Below are 24,836 nucleotides of genomic sequence, written 5' to 3' on the forward strand. Positions count from 1 at the left end.
CACTCAACGTTTCAAGGCAATTAACTTCTTAAAGAACAATTTATCTCTCACCATTACGGAAAAAAAAACAAAAAGAAGAAGAAGAAGATTGCCATCCAACAAAATTAAAGCAAATTGTCAACAGACAGCACAACTAAACGAAGCAATCTAGTTCCAGTGCAAGCGAGAAGTTTTACATATTATAACAGAACATTCCAGACTCCCAGATTAACACAGGAATACAACACCCTTGGAAATCACAGAACATTTTAGTGCAATACAGAAAGCTGCAGGGCGACCACGGTAAAGGGCATTAGCTTTCAGAGCTATAAGATGCTTCGCCTGATGACAAGTTCTCTCTCTGATGACGCTTCATCTCCTCATATGCCCATTCAAGACCAGGGCAGTAATGGAGTGGTGGGTTGAATCTGCTATCATTAATATCATCTGGCAAGAATGCACCGTTCTCTATGAGAAATTTGACTGCTTCTTTCTTCCTCTCCTTGGCAGCACTGTGAAGTGGTGTCCCTGTGAAATGCAAAGAAATACGTATCAGCAACTGTAGTCGCAACAAAAAGTCGAGAAGAAGAACAAAAAGGGCTGGAGAGGGAGTTGGGTGCTTGAAACGTGAAAACTCTCTCCAATGAGTGGAAAATGCTTACAACCACAAGCACCCAAGGTTCTAGCATCAATATTAGCACCACGCTCGAGCAATTCAGCCATGATCTCAAGGTGACCCCCCTGAGCAGCAAGGTGGAGAGGAGTCAGGCCTTTTGATTTTGGGCCCCATGCAGGCACGTTAACATCCATTCCTTCATCGAGTAAACGTTTCACCTGTTACAAAACATCCTCAATCAACAAATCATAGCAGCAGTATAATTCTTTGCACGGCTTCCGTCAGTACAAAAGGACCTTTCTCTTGATATTTAACACAGAAGCTTGCATGAGTGAAATATACATAAACATGATGGTGCAAACCAAACAAGTTTAAAGAAAAGGAAAAGGAAACTGGCTCTCAAGGAACCCATTCTCTACTAGCAAGTATATACAATTTATAATTTTCACCCCAACAGCTACAGAAAAGCGTATGCATGTAGCTGGTTGAGTAAGATCTAATGTGGGCATATGATGAGAGAGTATGTATTCTATTTGTCGAACAATTTCAAATGGAAAGAAGACGGCCATGGCGTAGAAAAGAAATCATCTTTCAGACTGATCTCTAGAGGTTAAGGGTGCCTGCTGACTAAAGTTGTTCAATGCCAAAATAGCTACCTAGAATCAGAACGGAGCTTTGCACTGATTGTTCAAAATACATAGGTTAAATAATTCAAGAACCCAAACACACCATCCTCGTTGAGCCACCTGTTTTCGATCTCCGATCCACTAAAAGAAGTCAGTAACTAAAGACCCAGTTGCAACTTCAGAAGAAAGAACTCTGCTTTGAGTCCTATAAAGAAATTCTCATCTACCGAGCACAGAAATTGACAAACTTCGTTCTACTTTAAACAGGCAAGAATTCGGTAAATCTTTAAAGGCACCCATTAAGAATAAAATCAACTAGCAACTTAACATACTCCAGGGCATAACGAGAAAGAAAGGTTCCTCGTTCAATAAAATCAGTAAAGAGAGAAATTAAAATAACCCCGCCACCCAAAAAAAATATTACCTGTTTGAGATCACCTTTTCTAGCACCAATATGAAGCAAATTCCAGCCTCTATCATCTCTATCCACATCCCCAACTGACCTAGACGACCGTCTTCTTGACAAATTACGCCTCAACGAAACCGCAACAGAAGCTTCCTGTGGCATACTTCAATGGAACAATAATATGCACGCACACAATCCTTGAAGATCCAGCAATTAATTTGTTTTTAATCGAGTTCTCTATAAGATATAATTAATTAAAAAGATCGACAGGAACAAAGGGCAGACGACAGATTTACATGTTCAGTTTTCCAAAAAAAAAAATGATTTAGCGAGAAGTGGAGTGATGGGCAACGCAATAAGGAGAGAAGGGATTGAGGCCGGGACCGAAAAAAACACGAAGATTTTCACAGGTGAGAAAGGCGATGGGGGAGGAGAATATAATAATCATAGTAAGAAATTGGATTTCGATTGGTATTTCAGAGGTGGGTTTTTTTAGAAGATGAACCCGAATGTGATTTGGAGATAATTTATTGAACGGAACATGTAGGAAATTCGATTTCTTTCACCACCCAGACCAAACCCTAATTTTCGAGCCAGAGGGGAGGGGGAGGGGGAGGGGGAGGGGGTAGCTAATAGCTTTGCTGTTTGTTTTTGGGTAAGGATGGTGATCCGGAAGTGACTACGAGTCACAAATCGCCTGTTTTTATTATTAACTGCTTTGAGGCTTAGCTTCTAATCCACGCGTCCCCCACTAAAACGCAGCGTATTGTCGAGGTTCCACCTAGATATGAACTCGGGTTACTGGATTCAAGTATCTGGGAATGTAAGAAACTAATATCTACATGTCATAATTATTAAAGTATTATTATTAGATTTAATATAATGGTTAAAATTTAAAAATTCTAACATAACTTCATTTTAAATTAGATTTTAAATTAAATCATGAGAGAATTACCTTAAAATAAACTTATTAACCGAGTAGATCCATAAAAAAAATCAAAGAAAAAAAGTCATGATAATACCAAAAAAACCAATTGCATGAGCCTGAGATAGGCTGTATGTCGCAGTTTTGTGCTATTTTTTTTATTATTATTATTAAAGGCAGGTTGTCCATTTTTTTTAAGAAAAAAAACCTGTATACGACATGTCGTTTATTGTATAATAGAAAATATTGTTACCCCTGATACTCGACCCTGCAACCTCACCTAATCAGTGTCAAGTGTAATCAATTTAGCTACAACACAGAGTTAATGTAAAATAATTTAAAAAAAAATAAATTAACCCGGTTTACTATTTATACTAGTCACGTAACCCTCGCGATGCCGCGGGTTAATTTTTTTTTATATAAAAAATACAACAAAAAAAAAACTAAGATCTAAAAGTGTTAGGTTTTTCTACAAAACTATATCCAAGAATCTTGGGTTTGACTATAACGTCTGAGCCAAAAGTAATATTTATAATAATAATAATATTAAACTTGCATGACCCAGTAGGTCTCGCTCTAATATCAGACCCAATAGTCTTCGATGTGGATCTGGTTGCAAGGTCATGTCATAAAAGTATGATAATTAAATAAATTAATTAAAAAGGAAAAAACTAATAGAAAGAAAAAAATTAATGAAGAAAAATAAAAACAATATGAATTAACTGGGTTAACCCGTCAAACCTTGAATTCGTGTCGTGAAAGTTTGATAACTAAATAGAAAAAACAAATTGACGGGTTAACCCAGAATTAACCGAGCTAACCTGTCAAACCAGGTTACCTGTCAAACCTGGGATCCGTGTCATGAAAGTCTGATAACTAAATAGAAAAAAAATTAAAATTAACAACCTAAACTAAACGAAAAAATTAACTAAAAATAATAATAATAAAAAACAAACAAAAGACATAAGCCTGTTACTAATGAGGAAAAAGAAAAAAATCTGAATCAACTGAGTTAACCCGTCAAATCTGGGATTCGCGTCATGAAAGTTTGATAACTAAATAGAAAAAAAAATCGATGGGTCAAACGAAAAAAAAATTAACAAACTAAACTAAACGAAAAAAATTGATTAAAAGAGAAAAAAAAATTAGGTTAACTCGTTAAACCAGGTTAACCTGTCAAACCCGAGATCCGTGTCATGAAAGTATGATAACTAAATAAATTTTTTTGTTCACATTAACAAACTAAATTAAACAAAAAAAAATTCATTAAAAGAAATAGAAAAAAAGTGAACATTAACAACCTAAACTAAATGAAAAAAATTAATTAAAAAAACAAAAAACAAACAAATGACATAAGCATGTTACCAATGAGGAAAAAGAAAAAAAATCTGAATCAACTGAGTTAACCCGTCAAACCAGGTTAATCCGTCAAACCTGGGATTCGCGTCATGAAAGTTTGATAACTAAATAGAAAAAAAAATTCAGGTTAACTCGTCAAACCCGAGATCCATGTAATAAAAATATGATAACTAAATAAAAAAAAATTTTACATTAACAAACTAAATTAAACAAAAAAAAATCATTAAAAAAAACACAAAAAAAAAGCAAAAAAAAAAACAAAAACCCATAGGCCAAACAAAAAAAAGAAGGAAAAAAAAAAGTCAAGTGTTTCACTATGCACGGTGATACATTATATGTACAAAATAGAAAAAAAAAAAAATCATGCTGCTACAGTGAAAAACCCATGCGTTTTAGAGTTCTTTAATACGTGTCATGAAATTCTGATAATTAAATAGAAAGAAATTTAACATTAACAAACTAAACTAAATAAAAAAATTAATTAAAAAGAAAAAAAATACGGGTTAACTCGTCAAACCAGGTTAACCCGTCAAACCCGAGATCCGTATCATGAAAATCTTCAAAAATTAGTTATCAGATTTTCATTAATTTTTTTTTATCATATTAACAAACTAAATTAAACAAAAAAAAAATTAAAAAAAACAAAAAAAAATTAAAAACGAAAAAAAAAACAGTTCTGTAATGTAATATAATATAATATAATAATTATAATAATATAATATATTAATAAGTGAAAGGCGTGGGGAAGCTACAGTAGTTTCCCCACGCCTTTTAGAGTATTACTTAATAATAAACCGCTAATCCGAACTTGTTTCTTTTAATTGTTTTGATAATGTATTCACGACTAGACCATGAAATCATTTGTAGGGCTGGTTGGGTTCAATATGGATCCAATTGGGCTTAAATCAGCCCAAAGAATGTATCATTTGACCCATTTCTGTACATAGATGACAAACCACTGAGGTCACCTGGTCACCCTTAATTATAAGAAGAAGGATTAATTTTAAAAATAAAGGAAATATAAAGAACTGAGGTAATGAAAAATGATATTAACTCTCATATATATCCATTTCTTTATAATAAAAAAACCTGACAATAACAATTTTTCCATTTTCGTGAACAAGAGAGAAGACAAAAAGCTATACGCTTTGCAAGGCGAGAAGAAAAAGAAAAGACCCAGGGGACCCCCCCCCCCCCCCATATGAAACGACAGCATGTTCGTGAGTTTAATAGGTAATTTAGGCCATGTTTGTTTCCCGGAATTCATTTTTCGGGAAACCACTTTCCAAACTTTCCTGTGTTTGTTTGCCATTAGAAAAGTTGGTCAACGGAAAACACTTTCCAGTCAACGGAAACACTTTTCGGTCAACGGAAAACGCTTTCCAGTCAAAGAAAAATTTGGTTTGGTTTTCAGAAAAGTGTTTTCCCTTTTGGCTGTGTTTGTTTTCCGGAAAGTGGTTTCCGGGAAACCTCTTTCCAAACTTTCCTGTGTTTGTTTGCCATTAGAAAAGTTGGTCAACGGAAAACACTTTCCAGTCAAAGAAAAATTTGGCTTGGTTTTCAGGAAAGTGTTTTCCTGGAAAATTTGGGTGGAAAACACTTTCCGGAGGTTGTGAAAAATTTAGAAATGTCATTATTTGCTGATTATATCAAATTTGATCTTCAAACTTTTGATTGCTATATATAATTTGTTTTGAATATTTATTTTTCAATTTCATCTCTTAAAATTTAATTTTTATATTAATTTTGGTCCTTATTTTTATAATTGCTATTTGTTTTTTCCTTATCATTTTTTTATTGAAATTTTTTATCTATCAAATTTGATCTTCATTCTTTTGATTGTTACTTATTTTATTTGAAATAATTTATGAAATGTTAATTATTATTATTTTAATTTCTTCACCTTTTATTTTTTTTTAATTTTTTAGATTTGATCTCTATTATTTTGATTATTATTTATTTTATTTGAGATAATTTATGAAATTATATTTTTTTTCAATTTCATTCTCATTCAACTTTTTAATTTGTAAGATTTGTTCCTCATTATTTTAATAAACTTGAGAAAAATAAAACATTAATAAGTTATTTTCCAGCTCATTTTTCATGACATAACCAAACACTGGAAAATGTTTTCCAACTTATTTTCCATTATACTACCAAATATCGGAAAATACTTTCCCGGAATTCACTTTCCCGGAATTCACTTTCCCCGGAATTCACTTTTCAAAAGGAAACTACTTTCCAGCAAACAAACGGGGCCTTATTTTGTGGCTGATTTTGGATTTCTACCGTTGAAAGGGTGGAAATCTGTTGTCTTTTAGTGGTTACTTGTATATTCGTCCGCACTCCCGGCTGTGACTAAAACTATTTTTTTTTTCTAAATTTAAAAAAAAATGTCAAAGTACGAAGATTTTAAAATTCAGTTAATCAGATTGATATTAAAACTTATCAATCCGAAGTTTTATTTAATTTAAATTTTAAATTAAATCACATGAAAATTAATCTAAAATAAATTATTTAATTTAATAAATTTAAAGATAATTTGAATAACCGATAAAAATAAGACATAACTTTTAAAAAAAATTTAAGACAATAATTTTTTTAAAATTAAAGCGATGTAAGATTGAATCGACCTCGATCAACTTACGACCTGAGTCATGGACTTCAATGGATTTAATAACTTTATTATTTTGTAAATTATTATTTTTTAATTTTATGATGACAATGAATGCTTTCAAAATCGAGTATCAACCATAAAAAAATATTTAAGATCGTGATAACCCTATAGAAAGTAGAAAAAAAAAACTATAAATTTTATTTCTCAACCAATCCAATATTAAATAAGAGTTAAATAAAAAAAATATAAAGTTCGATGAGTAAACCCACTAAATCCGCGAATTGGGTAATATAGGTCAACACATCAAACCCACAAACTGGGTAATGAACTCCATTAGGATTAATAACTTGTTTTTTTTCTAAACTATTGTTATTTAACTACATGATAACAAAAATAGATAATCGCAAAATCGAACAACAAACTAATATTGAGATTTTTTTTTAAGACTAAGATAACCTCGTAGGAAAAAAATAAAACAAATTATGAAACTCAATTCTCAATCAGACTACCATCAATGGATGAAATTGAAAAAAAAATTATATAAAAAAAAGTTAAACTTGTCATACATGTCAACTAATTCATAGACTTTCTAAAACTAAATAATATGTTTTTTTTTCCAAAACTATTTTATTAATTATATAATAAAAAAAAGAATGAACGATCACATAATCAAGTTTGATTAAAAAAAAAAAGTATCATACTAAACTCGCAAACATGGACAACTAGGGTTATCTTGCCAAATTTAAAAACCGAGTTATTGACTCCATAAAGGTTAATAACCTAAATTTTTTTTGAAATTATTTTTTATTTAACTATTTTTTAAAGTAAACCATAGCTGATATTTTTTTTTGATATTACAATAATTATATACAAACAAATTAAAATAAATTATCTACTCTAAATTTACATAGACACATCATACAGAAACTAAATTAAAAAAAAATCAACACTAAATTACTATTTTAATTCATAATGTTATTAGGGCCTCAGTGGATCCTGACTATGAAATGGGGCCCGTCTCTCGTATTTGGTGTGAAAATTAGATTGCTTGATTTCTTTTATCTTTTTTTGTCTTTCATGCAAGCACCGAAAAATATGAACGCACAAAGGCAAAGTCAAAACTTGCTGCATGGCTGTGAACACTGTCTATGGAATAAAAAACAAGAAAATGTTGCAAGAAACAAAACAACTTCCAGCCAAACAAAAAAATAATATATAATCATTGTAAATAATGTTCCAATCATTTGCAGTTCTATCTTCTCCAAAGAAGAAAATTGAATGGAGGTATAACCTGTTCCTAAAAACATTTCGTTCCAAGAGAGCTGCAAACATATGAATGAATACATGATGTATAGCTTCTCCGCTCGAACACATCAAAGAATTTCCCCAGACATTAGCTGATACCCAACACAGCAAAACGAGTTCCTTCAACAGTCTATTCGTGTAGTTTTTCCACATTTTTTTTCTTCTCTCTGATTCTCTCCATTCTCTCATGCAGTTTCACCATTGATCTATTCTTCAACCACAATCCGAACTTGTAATCTTGGCTACCCTAAACAAACCATAAAATTAAAAGCAATTGAAAGATGAATCTTTGAGAAATGTTCTCGACCTGTTAGTCAGTCTTTCATGGTATTTTCACTGATGAGTTTGTTCAAAAGGGCTGTCAGCAGGGCATCTCTTCGCTCGGCCCTGCTCTCTTCTCTTATCCTCCTCTGTTCTTCTCTCTCCCTCCAGGCCTGCTCGATCATTAATCTCTCCCTCTCGAGCTTATCCATTGACCGTCGCCATTCCTGCTCAAACATCTGCCGCTCATGAGCACGCTTTTCCATCAACTCCCTCCACTGCATCTCCATCTTCTGTTGCTGTTGGAAGAACTCCTTGAGCATTTCTTGAACACCACCAAAAGAACTACTGCTTGGTCTTGGAGACTTCTCCGCGACATTTTTTTCACCCTTCCTTTTCCTAGAATTGTTTCTAGCTGGCTTCTCCTCCTCACTTTCATCCTCATCCTCATCTTCTGATAATTCATCAGAGGATCGATCTCCATTGATTCTTTTCACTTTCTTCCTTGACTGGGTGGAACCTGCCTCGGATTCAAGAAGTAGTCGCTGCATGTTCTTAGCTCTTTCAGTGAACACCTCATGCAGTTCCTCAAAGAACGGGCATTGCCGGCCAGTCTCAGGATCAGATGCCTCCTTTCCCTGATTAATTGCCATCAACAGTGTTGATTAAGAAAAAAACATGGTGCACAGGATGGACGAATACCAATTTAATATATCAATCACATACTGGGTGAAAAGCTCAAAAGACCAAAAGAGACTACAATAATGGAACTATTTCGAAGATACAGTAGAGGGTGCTCGATAATATTCTAAGGACACAGCTTTTTTAGAACCCATTTCTCACTACATTCAAAGACAAGTGAAAACAATACCTTGTAAAGACTGACGAGGTTTTTCCACTTGCACTTGCACTGTTCAGGTGTCCTTCGGTAGTACCCTTTCTCCCTCATTTTAGCACTCACTATTTCCCATAACGTCTCGTTCCTCTTTGTCACTGCAAAATCCTTCTCCAACCCCGCTCTAATACCAATAAACTCCTTCGTTTCTTGCAGTCCCCACTGCGGATGTTGCGGTGGCGCCGGACCCCTAGGAGAGATCTCCGCCGTTGGACTTAGCATCGCCGCTGTTGGCATCATGTTTATCCACCCTAGCCCAGCATCTCCTTCTCCTCCTCCACTGCGAAACATCATCTTTATGGTGTCGTATTAGGGTTATATAAAGAAAGCTTGTATATTAATCTGAATCTACCATGCTGCTTTTTATTTATTTTTAGTGAAAGCCGAAAGCGAAAAGCGTGTGAATTCGTTGTTTTTGGTACTTTATTTTCTTTGACAAAACGAGACAAGTCATGTTATCATTTATTGAACTTTAAAGGAAAGTCGTACGTACTTTACACGTGGACCCTTCATGTTTTTATAGTTGCAAAATATTTTTGTAATTTTTTTATATATTTTAAAATTATTTTAATATACAAAAACTACAAACAATAAAAAAATATTCGCGCTTGCATATCAGAACCAAATTTTTCAAAAAGCAAAAAGAAAAAATGTTAGGCGATACTGGCACTTTTTAAAAAGCAATTTTTTTTTTTTTTGAGATTTGAGTTGTTTACTTGACTTGGTTGAATAAATATGATTAATTTAATAATATTATTAAATAAAATAGACAATGATAATAAATAAATCAAAATAAAAAAGATATATAATAATTAACTTAAAGATAAATGTTTTTCAATATTACAAAAATATAACCTTTCAATATTTAATAACAAAATAAAAATTAAATAATAACGCGATAACTCCGTATAAAACAAAATAGAAAATACAAAGCTCAATCTCCAACAAATCAAGATATAGAAGAATAAAATTAAAAAAAACCAAAACAACCAATCTAAGTTCATTGAAGTCGACCTTCCAAATACGCGATATGGTCATGAGACCGAGATAATCTCTTACAAAGCAAATTAAATAGAACAACAAAGCTCGGATATTATACAACTTAATGTTTAAGAGCAAAACTATAAATCTAAAAAAAAAATAGAAAAAAATATTCAAGTCAACTCGTTAAGCACACAGCCGGGGATATGAGATCGGAGTAACCTCATTAAAAAAGAAAGTGAAAAAAATCATGAAACTTAATGTTAAACCAACTCAATATTGAATAATAATTTTTTTTTAAAAAAAAGATTAAAGTCAACTCGGACTAGTCTTCAAAACCCATGACCTAAGTCATGAGACCATGATTAATCCCACAAAAGGTAGGATTGAAAAATTCATGAAATCAAATCCTCAGTCCACAAAATGTCAATTTATATAATTGAAAAAAATCAATAAAATCATAAAAACGAAACAAATAACAACCAACCAAACAATGACCAGTTTTTACATAAAATACAATAATTTATTGTTTTATTTTAAAAATTTAAACTTATCTAATAATACTAAAATATAATAATTTAAAAAAATCGAAAAACACTGCTAAACTACGAACTATGTGAATAGAATTTGAGGGACAAAACCCATGTTTCTTACCCATGTATTTATTTAACTCATTTTTTTATGGCATTTGACTAATTTTTTATGGCATTTGTGGATGGAAACATGGTTTCAGATGTATAAATATATTAAAATAATAGTTTTTGTTTTTTAAAATTTAATTTTAATATCAACATTTTAAATCATTACAAATATTCAAAAAATAAATTAAAATATAAAAATAAAATAAATTTTAATTTTTTTCAAAAATATTTTTATAACACCAAAACAAACCAAGATTAAAAAGAATTAGTTTCAATATTAAAAGTTACTTCTTTATTTACTCGTGAATTAAACATTATGTAAAAAAATCAAAGTAGCTAGTACAAAATTCTTTCTTATAAAAAAAAGAGAAAAAAAAGGAACATGGGATATTTTCATGGATGAAGATTAAAAAAGAGAAAAAAAAAAAAGGACTTAACACTGACTTCAATTTACACTACTGCGAAAGACGTCATAACTACATCGCCAATACATCACTTATACACACGTCCGTCGATCATAAAGATCTCAACACGTTGCTCCCAACACCACTGCGAAAGATGATGTTTAGCTTTTGAAAGATCCCACACCAGCCGCTCGAAGGTGCATGCTCCTCTCACTTGCCATCAACTTTTATTTATTTTTATTTAATAAAATACTAAATTGCTCCTTACCTCACTTGATAATAAAAAAAATAAGATAAAATATCTGATTGAGAGTGCAGTACATTTCAAAATATTTTTTTTAGAAATATATTAAAATAATATTTTTTTTATTTTTAAAATTTATTTTTAGCACTATGCAAATGAAAAACTAAGATACCAACTCACCTTCATTCAATTTAGCCATAACAAATAAATCATGTGAAAAATACTATTTTTTTACCCTTAAAAGGAAGCAAGTTCAGAGAGCATCCACGGTTAAATAATGTCTCCACAAAAAAACACATTATCCCTTTTTTTTTTCCTGTTAATTTTGCCTTGAAAACAACTATAGTCAAAGAAAGATCAATCTTTATTATATGCAACATGGCACCAAGCACTTGTCCTCAACTTGACCTATCTAGGTATAGAACACCCTTTGTCTACTACATCAACTTCTTGGCTAAAGGTCCTACTAGATAGTGGCAATAAGCCCACCATAATCATACTCCCCTGCCACTCCCCTCTCTGTGCTCCATTCGGGTTCCAAACCAGCTCGAAGAGTTTCAAAAATTTTCAGTGCTTCAATCACATAACCATACTTTGAGTTACCTAGAATCTGAAAGGAACTGTTCTTCACCGATATTTGAAACATCAAAGATGTACAAACATCCAACATCGATGCTACAAGAAAATCAACACTGAAGCCATATAAATCTATCGTTTGCACTGATGAAACAACAACAAAGATGAATTCTCGATTTCTATAGTTCAGATGACAAAATAGTCAAGCTCGATTCAGCAGGAGGCTTTGACAGTTCATTGACAAAATGGCCACCCACGTTCAATGACATACAGCTTTGACAGTTCTGAAACACAAGGAGTACGCGTTTCCTGATATTTGAAAGTATACACAAGTGACTAAAATAAATCAGCTGGATTCAGCAGGAGGCTTCTCTTTTGGATGTATAGTGATCACCTAGTTTGATTGCTATTCGCTAGCTGAACCTGAAGTCAAAATGCAACACGTGTTTAGCATAAATCAAATCTATAAAACAAACGTACGAAGATCTCCGATTGCCTCTGTAGAAGAATCGGCAAAAAGAAAAACCTTAGAAATTGATTTAAACAAAGAAATTTGAAAAGGATCGATGCAAAAAACAATATTCACATAAAAAACTGTTGATGAGGCAACTATACTCTGTCATATCTGACCAAAACACAATCTTCTGAGGTTGATCACTGACCATGAACTCCCAAACTACATGTCCGAGGCTAATCTTGACTCGATTTCTTATCATCCCCGTCAAAGATACGACTATTAGTGCGCACCGGCCATTTCCTACCCACTATCCTCATTGAATTGCGGTGAGTAAAAGGCCAGTCTTCTTCCATAAAGGGACCTACCATGAACCCTCAAACACAAATTATTGAATAAACGTTAACAGATTTTATATAAACCAGAACGAGAGATAAGCAGACATTTCTAGAAAAGAACACACTTCATTCAGCAAGTCCATGATAGGGATTGTGGTTGAGTTGTCAAAGAGCAGATTTCGATGCAGGCTCAGAATCCCAAAGAGGTCTTTTCCAAAAACCATGGCTCGGAATTTCAATACATTCAAAGCAATGGTTTTCAAAACTCAATAAAAAACATACACTTTTAAGCTCTTCAAGTCGTAATCTTTAAAGCCTCGAATCCTTGCCTTGGTAGCGTTCTAAACACAAAATCAAAACCTTTAAAATATTTAACTGTTGATTATCTGGAATTTCTTTTTGTAGCAGTTTCGTACTTTTGGAAGTGAATTTATATTTTTTTTCTTTGAAAGATGACGTGCAAGAATATTTATAAGAAATTAGTGGTCCTGATTTTTATTACTAATAGAACAGAAAAGAACAATCATTTCTGTATACTTTCCCTGATTTCTATTGCTGCTGCGTGCCTTACAAACAAAATCGATCGGATCATATAGATAACAGCATAAGTCATCAAAAGGATCTCCCCTACAGCCTATAGCCCTAGCTTCTCCCTGCGAAAGGAGAAAGAATTTGATGCATTTTGGTGAAAAGTCATTCCCTTCTTTATGGATTCTAGCTCAGAGTCAGTCCCTGATCTAGTTGCTTGCCTCAGAGCCTGCTTTCCCAGCCCTTATTTATATTCCCCATAACTTATATTCCTTGTCGGAGTCAGTGTAATTGCTACTTGCAAGTGGTTTGATCTTAGCTCATGAAATGATGTAATAATGAGGTAATATGAAAATAACTAAAAATGAGAAACTATGACATACAAGTTCTCCAATTTTTGAGTCATAATTAATGTTGAACAATACTGTCCTTTTTTGTTCCTTAAACTCTTCTCTGCCTGCGGTTTTGCATCTCTGGAAAAGTTTCGGAATATTTTTTCGGAATTTTGCTTTCTTGGATTAATTTCAAAATCTCAACTCATAGTTTATATATATATATAATCAAATAAAAGGTTGAAAAGAGAGAAGAAGAAATTGGGGGGAATTGTATCTTACATTTCCAGATGTATAATCTTCTCTCTATATTTTTATTTACAATATTTATGTTAAAAAATTATTTTAAATAAGTATGGTTAATTAACACATTTGAGATTAAATTAGAAGTGAGTTCACTCACTTTAGAACTAAGACTTTCTTGAAAATTATTTGACAACTTATAGAACATTAACTTATTTAAAATATATTATAGGTAAATGATAAGTTAAATTTTAAATAACTCATGGTTGACATTTTTTGTAAACCAAAAAACCCTTGATCCCATGTATCACAAGATTTTTTTTGTATCTTATATATTAAAAAGTTGACGAGTTAAAATTAGATTCATAGAGTGTTAAAGCTTTTAAATGGAGAGACTTTAGGATTCTGTTAGATATGTTTAGAGTTGTTTACAGATTTATTGTCTGAATATTTGATTTTTTTTTGCTTTGATTAATTATTTAAATGATGGGTTGTCGCAAACCACAAGTTATACAATTATCCGGCTTCTAGCGATAATCTACATGAATCACCAGTAAAAAATCTATGAAATCCCTACTTAGGAGAGATAGATTGTTATACCTAGAGTGCTAACTCTTTATTTTGTGACTTACATAGTTTTTCTGTCTAACAAACAACCTCTTAAAAATAAAAGACATAGTTTTTCATAGACAAGTGTGATATCTCCACATGATATTCTCATGCGGGCCAGTTCAGTGTACATGTCTTATGAGAAGCACCTATATATTAGTCAGGGGTGAGCAAAAAAACAAAAAAACCGATTAAATCGAGAAAACAAAAAAAAAAATAACTGAAAAAACTGAACCGTGAAAAAAAACCGATTAAAATTAAAAAAAAACCGATCGGTTCGGTTGCGGTTTTATAAGTTTGAAACCGAAAAAACCAAATCCAAACTGAAAAAAAACCGGAAAAAACCGAGCTAACCCCGAAAAACCGAGTCAAAATAGAAAAAAGAGCCAGGCCGAAAAAACCAGTTTTGTCCAAAAAAACCGAACCGAAACCGGTCGGTTTGAACCGGTTTCGGTTTTTTTTAAAAAAAATTCAGTTTGGTTACTTTTTTTTTATAAAAACCGAACCAAACTGAAAATGATTACTCCTAATATTATTAGTTATAAGTATTCTTTATATCTCAATTTACAAGAATAACTACTTCATTTCATAAAAGAAAGAACATAACATGCATTAATTTTTATGGCTTTAATAAACGTATAATATTTAAGAGAGTATCAATCATGAACATTTTAGAAACGATATTTTGATGTAAAATGAATTTTATAATTATAACAACTTTATAATTTTCTTTACAAAGCATTTCTGTTTAAAGAACTTTATTTTTATTTTAAATTCGTAAATCAAATATTAAATTCATTAATTTAATGTATATTAAAGATAAATTAAGTTTTTATTAATAATATATATATATAATAATGCATGCCGACCGCCTAAAATTCATATTATACTAACATGCAGTAATTTATAACTGTAAGTACGAGACACGGAAAAACTCAGATAAGAATTTCTATGGTAAGCTTTTGTTATGATTTAATTGTCTGATCATTGTCTGTGACTCACTTCTTTTGTTTTATATGTTATTTTCTGATGATAACATGTTACAAAAAAGCTAAAATCTGGCGAGATGCTTTCTCGAGGTAGGAGAAATTAAAACCGAAGGAAATGCAGAGAGACCATTGGGAATCTAGAACCCCATTTTTCTTCTGCAAAAGGTGATATGAAAGGTTTATATTTGTAACCATGCCAAATTTCTCTCGTAATTTAATTCATTTGACATGCGTTGCTTTTTATTTTATGTGTTACTTATCATTTCTAGAATCACATTAAATGAGTTGAAACTGGGTTCAGTTTAAATGGTAAATTTCTTTGCCAAGCTTCATTAATGGCAGTTAATGAACTGGTATTTTTAATTTCTTGCATCTATAAAATTCTGCATCTCTAACATGTTATGCTTACTTCCCCCTTTACCAATTAGTAGCTATAAATCTCTCCCTCGCTCTCTCGGTAGATCCATATATCTTTCTTTAATTGACTGCACCAATGGAGTTCTGGTTGTTACTGATTGCATTTCTTTGCCTGTTCGTTTTTCTTCTGTCATTTCTTGATCTCTCCCATAAAAACAAAAAGTTGCCACCAGGGCCCCCTACCTTACCCGTCCTAGGAAACTTTTTATGGCTTCTGAGATCCTCCAATAATTTTTCTTCCTTGGAGCCTGTTCTCCGCCAACTACGTGCCCAGTATGGCCCTATTGTGACTCTACACCTGGGATCCGAGCCTTCCATCTTCATAACCACTGCTGAAGCTGCCCATAAGGCACTTGTACGTAGTGGCTCGATATTTGCTAGTCGCCCACCAGCTCTTGAGACCACCCGTATCATGTTAAGCAACGAAACTACTGTGACTACTGCACCTTATGGACCGCTATGGCTCCAACTCCGTCAAAATTTCATGTCTGCGTTTCATCCTTCACGCTTACATTTGTATTCCGATGGCCGAAAATGGGCAATGAACATACTTAGGAGCAAACTCTTGGAAGAAGCGAGACCGAACCACGAAGCAATTGTTGTTGTTGATCATTTTCAACATGCTGTGTTTTGCTTGCTAATTTACCTGTGCTTTGGTGAGAAATATGAAGAGAGTGTTATTAGACAGATTACTTCAGTGCAACGTGCTATCATAAAAAATTTCGTGAAGTTTAATTTGCTTAATTTCATGCCTAAGCTGGGAAAAATTCTGTTTCACAAGTTGTGGAAGGAACTTCTGGAGACTCGCCGAGAACTGGAAAATGTCCTCCTGCCTCTTATCGATGCACAACGAGAGAAAAAACACCAGAAATTAATGGATGAAGGAGGGGGAGAGAGCATTCTGTCCTATGTTGATACCTTGATAGATTTTCAGTTACCAGATAGTGGCAGAAAGTATTCGGATGAAGAATTGGTGAGTTTGTGTTCAGAGTTTTTTCATGGTGGGACGGACACTTCAATAACGACATTACAATGGGCTATGGCTAATATAGTGAAGCACCAACACATACAAGAAACGTTGCATAAAGAAATCAACGCTGCAGTAAAACCAGGAGAAGAGATAACAGAGGAGGATTTGAAGAGAATGCCTTATTTGAAGGCTGTAATTCTGGAAACTCTTCGACGACACCCCCCAGGACACTTTATACTACCCCATGGGGTCACGGAGGATACGAAATTAGAAGGCTACGATGTACCCAAAAATTCGATAATTAATTTCACGGTAGCAGACATGGGATGGGATGCAGATGTGTGGGAGGATCCAATGGAATTTAGACCAGAGAGATTCTTAAAAAATGGAAATGGTCAAGAGGTAGTGTTTGACATGAAAGGTATAAAAGAGATCAAGATGATGCCCTTTGGCGCTGGTAGGAGAGCATGCCCTGCTATTGCCATGGCATTACTTCACCAAGAATACTTTGTGGCAAATTTGGTTAGAGACTTTACATGGACTGCTGAAAATGGTTGTGCCATTGATTTGTCAGAGAAACAGGATTTCACCATGGTCATGAAGAATCCACTTCGCGTGCATATTTCTCCAAGAACATGTTGAAGATGGTTCTTAACACTTTTAGCCTGATAAGCCTTCATTTATCAGCTAAAATTTAAATCATTAAATTGAAATTGAAATCGTAAAATCAACAGTCACTACTTATTCCTCCAATTTAGAAAATGCCAAGTCTTCAGAGCTTTGCAAGGGACCTGGGAAAATTGAAATAACTGCTTTACAAGTTTTGTGCCAATCTGTGTCCTATTCCCTGTAAAAGTCACCTAAATTTAGCAGTGTCAGTTTTTTTCCTGGCAAATGGATCATGGTTGGTTGCTTTCTGCGCTTGGTCAGCAAAGAAATCCTATAGCAAGGATGAAGGTGAGGTAGATGACAAGGCATATGCTCAGAATGCTCAAACCCTTCCGGTCATTCCTCACTTGATGGAGATATCCAGCCTTGCAAGTTCCACGGTCATGGCATAGAATGCCCTGGCTATTCTACCATGAAAGGCACTCGTCACCTTTAGAACCAGGCCTGGTTTCAGAGCATCCCGAGATACATTATAAGTCAACACCTTCTTTTATAATGTTAAAATTAAATTAGAATCTTACGTGAAGCATGGTCGTGGTGTATAAGACTGGTGTATATACTAACAAAAAACTAAATCTCCTGTCGAATTATTGTGCACTTCACACTATTAATTGTAATTGTGTAATGATGACTTTGTTTTTCACTCATAAATCATAAAACATTTGAACCGGTATTAGAAGAAGCGATACAGTATTTTCATCATGACTTAATTATTATTTTTATTGCAATCTTTTTATTTAAGGTAATTTTTAATTTTTTTTAATTTAATTAATTTAAAGTTTTTTTCCTATTACATTTGATGTTCATCATTTTTATTACTATTTTTTTACTTTGATAATTTTTTTAAATTGATATATTTTTTTATTTCATCATTCGACATTAAGTTGGTTGAGAACTGAGGTTCTTGATTGAGTCGAGATCTAAGAATTTACAGATTACGAGTTTTGAAGATTAACCAGTGTTTATAAGGTTTATCTGGGTTTGTTTTTTTTTTTTCTTTGTCTATTTTAAACTCATGTTTTTTTTATTATATTGTTCAACATTTATTCAATTGAAGATTAAACTCCATTATTTTTGTTTGTTTGTTTTTTTATAGATTTTTTTCACTAATTTTAAAAGTTACTTGGGTTATCTTGGCTTTTTATATTTTTGTTATTTGTTGAGTTGACTTTAACAAAAAATTTTAAATTGATTTTTTTTTTATTCATCTTTTAACTTTATATTATTTGAAAATTTATTTTCGTTTGTAGTTTTATTTTTCAAGGTTGGAGTTTATTTTATGTGATTTTTCTTTAATTTCCTTTCTATTTGTTTACCCCTACCCTGGTCTCATCACTTAAACCATGAGTTTTGCGAATTAACTTGAGCTAACTCGAGTTTTTTTAAAATTATTTTTTGTTTAATTTTTTTAAATATTTTCACGTTTAATCATTCAATATTTGATTGTTTTAGTATTGAGTTTTGTAGTCTATTCCAGTTTGTTTTCTATAAAGTTTTCTCATTCTCGTCATTCTCATGACATGGGTTGTAGAGTTTGGTTGGCTTACCCGGCCTGTTGGTTTTTTTTTCTTTCAATCTCACCCCTTTACATGTTTGGAATTGAATTTTATTTTTTTATTTACTTTATATTAAATTATCTTTGTCTTATGATATTGATTGCATATTTGACATGTTATATTAAATGATTTGTTTTTTTTTATCTGATTGGCTAAATATTTTTAGCTTTTTTGCCTTAATATTCTTTTTTAAGCTCCATGATTATTTTTTTATTTAAATTAGTATATTTATTGCTGTTATATATTTTTTATTATCTAATGAAATCATAACAATTTGTTTACCTATCTATGTCTATGTTTGGAGTCATGTTTTTTTTTTTTTTTTTAAATATAGCCCGAACATATTTTTAACCGTTAAACAAAAATGTTTAGCGTAGGAGGTCGGGTACACGAATCTTAATGTGTGACTATATATAATTATATATAGACCCGACCCTTTATTGTCCGCCCTGTCGATTCCCGCCCAAAAGCCCCAGTAGTTCCCAAATTTCCCGCCAAATAATGGAAATCTTATTTCTGGTGTACAAACGACGCCGTTTGATCCAATTCTGTGGTTTATGTACTTCTATTGAAGAAAGACAAACAGAGAAGAGAAGAGAAGAGAAGAGAAGCAATGAGAGCAAAAATCGATCGAAACCGAGAGAGATAAAGTAGCTAGCTAATTTCAACAAATACAAAGCTTTTGAAGTAATTAATTTCAGGATCTGGCTCGCCTGCTGATTCTGCTGTTGTAATTTGAAAACAGACTCTCTCTCTCTCTGACTAAGCAAGCATGGATAGAGAAGAAAGCGAGAATGGAAGGGAAGACATGTTGATTGATGGACAGAAGCAGGGAAATGTTTCTGTCCCTAGCGAATTTAATGTTAATTACCTCAAACTTTATTATGGTAACCAAACTAAACCCTAAATAACTTTTTAATTTCTTTTTACATAGCTCATGATTATCAATTATTTTACCATTTTTTTTTGGATGAATGGCAGCAAAGCTCTTTCCTTATGCTGATATGTTCAAATGGATGTCCTACGGAAATGGTACTTTTTTTTTGTTTTTTTTTTTTTTTTTTGGGGGGGGGGGTTGTTGGTGTGTGCGCATATTGTTTTATGCCTAATTGATGCTTCTTATTTGTAGATGGGAAGCATCCGGCTTGTGACCAGTCTTACTTCAGCCGGAGAGAGTTTTCTTTTACACTTGAAAATGATATCTACCTTCGGTATCAGTCTTTCAACAATGTAGTTCAACTTGAAAATTCAATCAAAGAGAAGTGCCCCTTTAAAATCGATATCGGTCCTGTTTACAGTGTAGATGTAAGTGGAATTTTTGTACTTTTCTTTATTTATTTTCGCCTGTGGTTACTTGGGTCATGTGTTTCCCGGGCTTAAAAAGGCATTTAAAGCCAATTAGTTTCGTCATGGTTTCAATTTCTGGACCTACAGCGAACACTAATGTGTTGTTAATACAATGTTACAGTATGATTTTTTAACAGAGTGACCAACCATTTTTGCAATAATGGGCTAGATTGTGGAAGCTGGTGTTCTTAAGCATAGGAGGGATTATGTTATTTGGTTTATTTTAGTTGTTATGCATGTTTTTGCCTATGCAATTTTCTGGCCCCTTCTCAAACATGCTTTGTGTTTGACTGTTACTTTGCAGCCTGCTAAGAAGAATGCATATGCCCAAAGTGGTGATAATGTTTTTACTCCAGTGGAGAGAGAGCTAATATTTGACATTGTAAGCCATTTGCACTGCTGAAGATTCTGGATTATCACAGCCTAGTTTAACATTTTATTTTTACTAAATGGGTAGTTGACTTGCTTAAGGTCCAATTCTTCAGGATATAACAGACTATGATGATGTTAGATATTGCTGCTCTGGAGCTGATGTTTGCCTGGAATGCTGGCCTTTAATGACAGTTGCTATTAAAGTGATTGATACTGCACTTAGAGGTAGGAGTCCCTATGGCCTTCATTCAAAATTCCTGTTTCTTCTGTTCTGGATAAAAGATTACTTTATTGAGAGGAAGTGAATACAGAATTACAAGAACAAGCTGTCCTCTGAAGCGAAAAGGGAACAAAAACAACCAAGTCAAAAGGGCTTTGTAATCTCATTGTATTAGCTCTTACCAAAATCTGGTTCTATTAACCTAATTGCTATGCATGCTATGGAATACTGACTAGTGCTGGAACTTACATGAACCCATATCGAATAATGGCTAATGCGATAGTTTCACTTTTGTCCACAATAAAAGCCACTATGAGCATCATGATTCTCCTTCTGTCTGCTCAACCTCCAGTTGCAGTGAGGTTTCATCCAGTAATGGTTCTTTTCCCTTCATCCCCCCCCTCTCACAGTTCAATTTATAGGCATAAAGGTCAGAAGAGGGGAGAAGAGCTAGCTCCATGCCTCGCTAACACTTGAAACTCAAAATATAAAGCCTAAAGTTATGTTTTTGTGGAACTTAATTATGCTGCTTATGTTTTTGTGGAACTTAATTATGTTTTGTCATGCAGATGACTTTGGCTTTAACCACATTCTATGGGTTTATAGTGGCCGGCGTGGTGTCCATTGCTGGGTCTGTGATGGGAAAGCAAGAAGGTAAAGCATCTTGTAAGCTGTAAGCTAATCTCTTTTTGTTTGTTTCCTATGATATGTTTCAAAGGTTTTAAATGTTTTACCGTAACTCCTGCAGGTTGACAAATGAACAGAGGGCAGCTGTTGCTGATTATTTTCGAGTATACAAGGTATATTTAAGCTGTATACTTGTATTGGATTTGATTTCATACAGATAAAATTTTAATGGAATTCTGTACTCCATTCAGGGAAATGAAAATAGCAGCAAAAAGGTTTCATTGACTGGTCCTGCCCTTCATCCTTTTCTCGTGTAAGTTCTCATCATACTGTTGTTAATTCCTTTTCCTGTCATACTTCTGGATCTTTTACTCTTCTACCGAGACAATTTGTGATGCAGGAGGTCGTATTCTGAAGTTCTTGAGCGTTTTTTTGAGACAAAATTGCTTCTCTCTCAGAATATATTTTCAACCGAGGATAGATACGAGAAGATTCTGGAGATGATTCCAGACAAATGTATAGAAATTTCATGATTATTCTTCCATATACAGTTACTTCCATGTCATCCTGCCATTTTTACTTTAATGCATGCCATCTTTGCAGCTGCTACTTCTGAGCTACGGGGAAAGTGGCAGACTAAGAAAGGCTCAAAAGAAGACATTAATGTTGTTCGATGGGAGCAGCTAAAGAACACACTGCAATCTGGAAAATACAAGGTAAGAGAATATTTGTTCTTTTTGTAGAATCAATGACCTCATGATCAACAATGGATAATCATATGTTTCTCATTTGTCATAGGTTAAATGGATATTTTTCTTTGACTTAGCACTGTCTAGCACCTTATCACTGGAAAATTGTTGCATTTCTTGTCAGTTCTGATTATTTTATCATTTTATATAATTTTCTCATTGTTTGGCATTGAACTAGAGGTTGTTGTGACTTTAATACATTTGGTGAATATTAGTGCTGAAGAATTTTTCTTTTTCGTAATTGAGGTCTGCAGTTTCTCATTGAGAAGTGTTTACCCTAAAAAAAATTGGGAGGTTATCAATGATGTTAATTATGTCCAGTGTTGTTTGCAAGGATTTAGTTGTTCCGTTCACAACAATTTGGTCTTTACCCAGTATTGGTCCCTTAGACCAGGGATCGTAGACGGGAGACATGAAACACTCCTATCCTACTGCTCAAACTGCTTGAGTGAAGTTTCTACTCTCAATGCTTGAACCGGCCACTTTGGAATTGCGAGTTACTTGTTTTATTGCACCAAACAATGGTCCCTGATGCAATGCTTGAGTGATAGTAGAAGTATTTAGGAGTTGAAAGTAGGAAGAGAAATTATGTGCAAGGTGAAAATAGTTGAGGAAAAGGATCAATGATGGATTCTTAGGAACAAAAGGAAAGAAACAAACTCCTTACTGGAACGCTTCAAGTGTGTTTGTCTGATTTTGTGAAACATATTGGAAATTGATTGAAGGATATTGTCTGTGCATGATGGAGATTGTTATTGGCTGAAGACAGATAGAGGAGAAATCAAACTGCTGTTGAAGACAATTGACTGCAGTCAGATTTTTAAGAGGTGCAAATATTACTACGAACACTACTGTTTTGGAAGCTGAATGGCTTGGAAAAAAAGTTTCTGATCAAACCCAAGACCTTGTTCTCATTTCTTCTATCATAATCTTAGCCTTTAAGTTTCCTCACATTTGCATATGGAAAGCATGGATCTCTTGAATGCTGAAACCTTTGCTTTTCAATCATTTCAGCTCTTGTAATAAATACCTTCCCATTTTTATTTTGTTTTTACCCTGCTTTTTGACATTTGAGAGTTCAAGCATTTAATAATTTTTGTTGACTCCAGGGCAAGAACTCTTGTCGGCCATGCATGAAACAGCCTTTTGCTCTTGTAAACAGCATGTTCTCTTTATGTTCATTTTACTCCATTCCTTGTTTCAGGCACAAGGGCTGCGTAGGTGTGTTGAAGAGATTGTGTTTTCCTTTACCTATCCGAGACTTGATATGGAGGTATGGGCAATATCCATCCTTGTTTGCCAATTTTTTCATTCTATCCCCTTTAAAACAAGTTTTACGTTCTCCAAGAGTGCAACCATGTTGGGGTCACCCAGTTATGGAGATAGTGGATTATAAACTTTTATCAAGTATGTAACTTTTACATGATTATACATTTGTATCTTCACATTGGACTGCTCTGTGTGCCTGTTAGGTCTCAAGACACATGAACCATTTGCTGAAGGCACCTTTCTGCGTACATCCAAAAACAGGTGGGAACCTGGAAATTTTGTTGGTTCCTGATCAATGATGGGTGTGAAAATTTGAACTAAAATTATCAAATGGTCCTAAGACATGGAAGATAAAATCACCTCTTGTAACTTCATAGAAGCGTTCACAGCCATCTTTTTTGAATTTTCTGCTAGTCGGGGTCTAGTTTTGTTACAATACTTTGTTTTCTTTGCTCCAGGACGTGTTTGTGTGCCTATTGATCCTAACCACTGTGATGAATTTGATCCAACTACGGTGCCAACTCTTTCCCAGGTAAATGATGTACCAGTTCTATGCATAGGCTTTGGGAGGTTCTTTGATACAGTGAAATAATGTCTCCTTTTCGTGAGTTCTTAAATAATTGCACTGATTTGCAGCTATTTGAAGAACTTAACATAGGAGGAACGAGAGCAGAAGATGAAAATGGTAAATGAATGTAACCCTTTACGCATTTAAGCATTCTTTGGTGTTTCAAAGATGTGAGATTAGCTCAACTTTTTCTTTAGGATATACTGCTGTTGAGTCATGTCTGTTGTATGTGCATTACCGTTTGGATGCTCCTTCAGAACCTCTTCATAGCATCGGTAATCGCTTAAAAAAATGTAATTTCTTATGGCAGAATGGGATAGAACCTCACTTGGACAGTCCATCAGTTTTTTCAGATCATCATTTCTGCAACCTCTTCTAAAATCCTGCAAGGTATGTCTAAGCCCAATTGGTCATGTATCTATGGCTTATGAAAATCCCTGCTTAAGCAGAATCATGATATTGCAGGAGGAGATGGAGAGCTCCTACAAAGCAAAACTGCAGCAATCAAAAAGTCCCCTGAGCTGGTAGTACTTTCCAGTCATTCATCAGTCTTCTCCTTTCGTAATGGTGTGATACCGTGTAAGCTATTGGGTAATCAATGTTATCATGTTCCTTGTAATGTCATTATCAAGTTAGAATAATCTTCCTGATCTGCATTTTATCAAAGAAACTTCACTACCTTTTGTAAATGTCCAAGTTCTCTTTTCCAAGGAATAGACCCTCTGGAATGCTCTTTTCCCTCGA

The 24,836-nt window shown here is 33.5% G+C and overlaps 4 protein-coding genes across 4 annotated transcripts; 2 read left to right on the plus strand and 2 right to left on the minus strand.

The window, feature by feature from the left end:
* Positions 1-78: 78 nt before the first annotated feature.
* Positions 79-2,294, minus strand: LOC7491915 (phytochrome-interacting ankyrin-repeat protein 2). Its single transcript, XM_002304354.4, has 3 exons — positions 1,646-2,294; positions 642-813; positions 79-507 (listed from the first exon to the last, which is right to left on the minus strand). Exons 1-3 carry the CDS (start codon positions 1,787-1,789, stop codon positions 293-295), a joined length of 531 nt encoding a protein of 176 aa, XP_002304390.2. The 5' UTR covers positions 1,790-2,294; the 3' UTR covers positions 79-292.
* A 5,424-nt stretch (positions 2,295-7,718) lies between these two features.
* On the minus strand, positions 7,719-9,404 carry LOC7491916 (trihelix transcription factor GT-3b). Its single transcript, XM_002304355.4, has 2 exons — positions 8,966-9,404; positions 7,719-8,732 (listed from the first exon to the last, which is right to left on the minus strand). Exons 1-2 carry the CDS (start codon positions 9,281-9,283, stop codon positions 8,148-8,150), a joined length of 903 nt encoding a protein of 300 aa, XP_002304391.4. The 5' UTR covers positions 9,284-9,404; the 3' UTR covers positions 7,719-8,147.
* A 6,417-nt stretch (positions 9,405-15,821) lies between these two features.
* LOC7491917 (cytochrome P450 89A2) lies at positions 15,822-17,776 on the plus strand. Its single transcript, XM_002303437.4, has 2 exons — positions 15,822-17,352; positions 17,646-17,776. Exons 1-2 carry the CDS (start codon positions 15,822-15,824, stop codon positions 17,774-17,776), a joined length of 1,662 nt encoding a protein of 553 aa, XP_002303473.4.
* Positions 17,777-19,496: 1,720 nt separating this feature from the next.
* On the plus strand, positions 19,497-24,781 carry LOC7465480 (uncharacterized). The gene is made up of 16 exons (XM_002303438.4): positions 19,497-19,827; positions 19,922-19,972; positions 20,070-20,245; positions 20,592-20,669; positions 20,773-20,884; positions 21,449-21,533; positions 21,628-21,679; positions 21,758-21,819; positions 21,907-22,022; positions 22,110-22,222; positions 23,460-23,528; positions 23,728-23,785; positions 23,983-24,056; positions 24,161-24,209; positions 24,403-24,482; positions 24,558-24,781. Exons 1-16 carry the CDS (start codon positions 19,713-19,715, stop codon positions 24,618-24,620), a joined length of 1,353 nt encoding a protein of 450 aa, XP_002303474.4. The 5' UTR covers positions 19,497-19,712; the 3' UTR covers positions 24,621-24,781.
* The last annotated feature ends 55 nt before the right edge of the window (positions 24,782-24,836 follow it).

The sequence above is a fragment of the Populus trichocarpa genome, chromosome 3 (assembly GCF_000002775.5).
Source record: "Populus trichocarpa isolate Nisqually-1 chromosome 3, P.trichocarpa_v4.1, whole genome shotgun sequence".
Taxonomy (NCBI): domain Eukaryota; kingdom Viridiplantae; phylum Streptophyta; class Magnoliopsida; order Malpighiales; family Salicaceae; genus Populus; species Populus trichocarpa.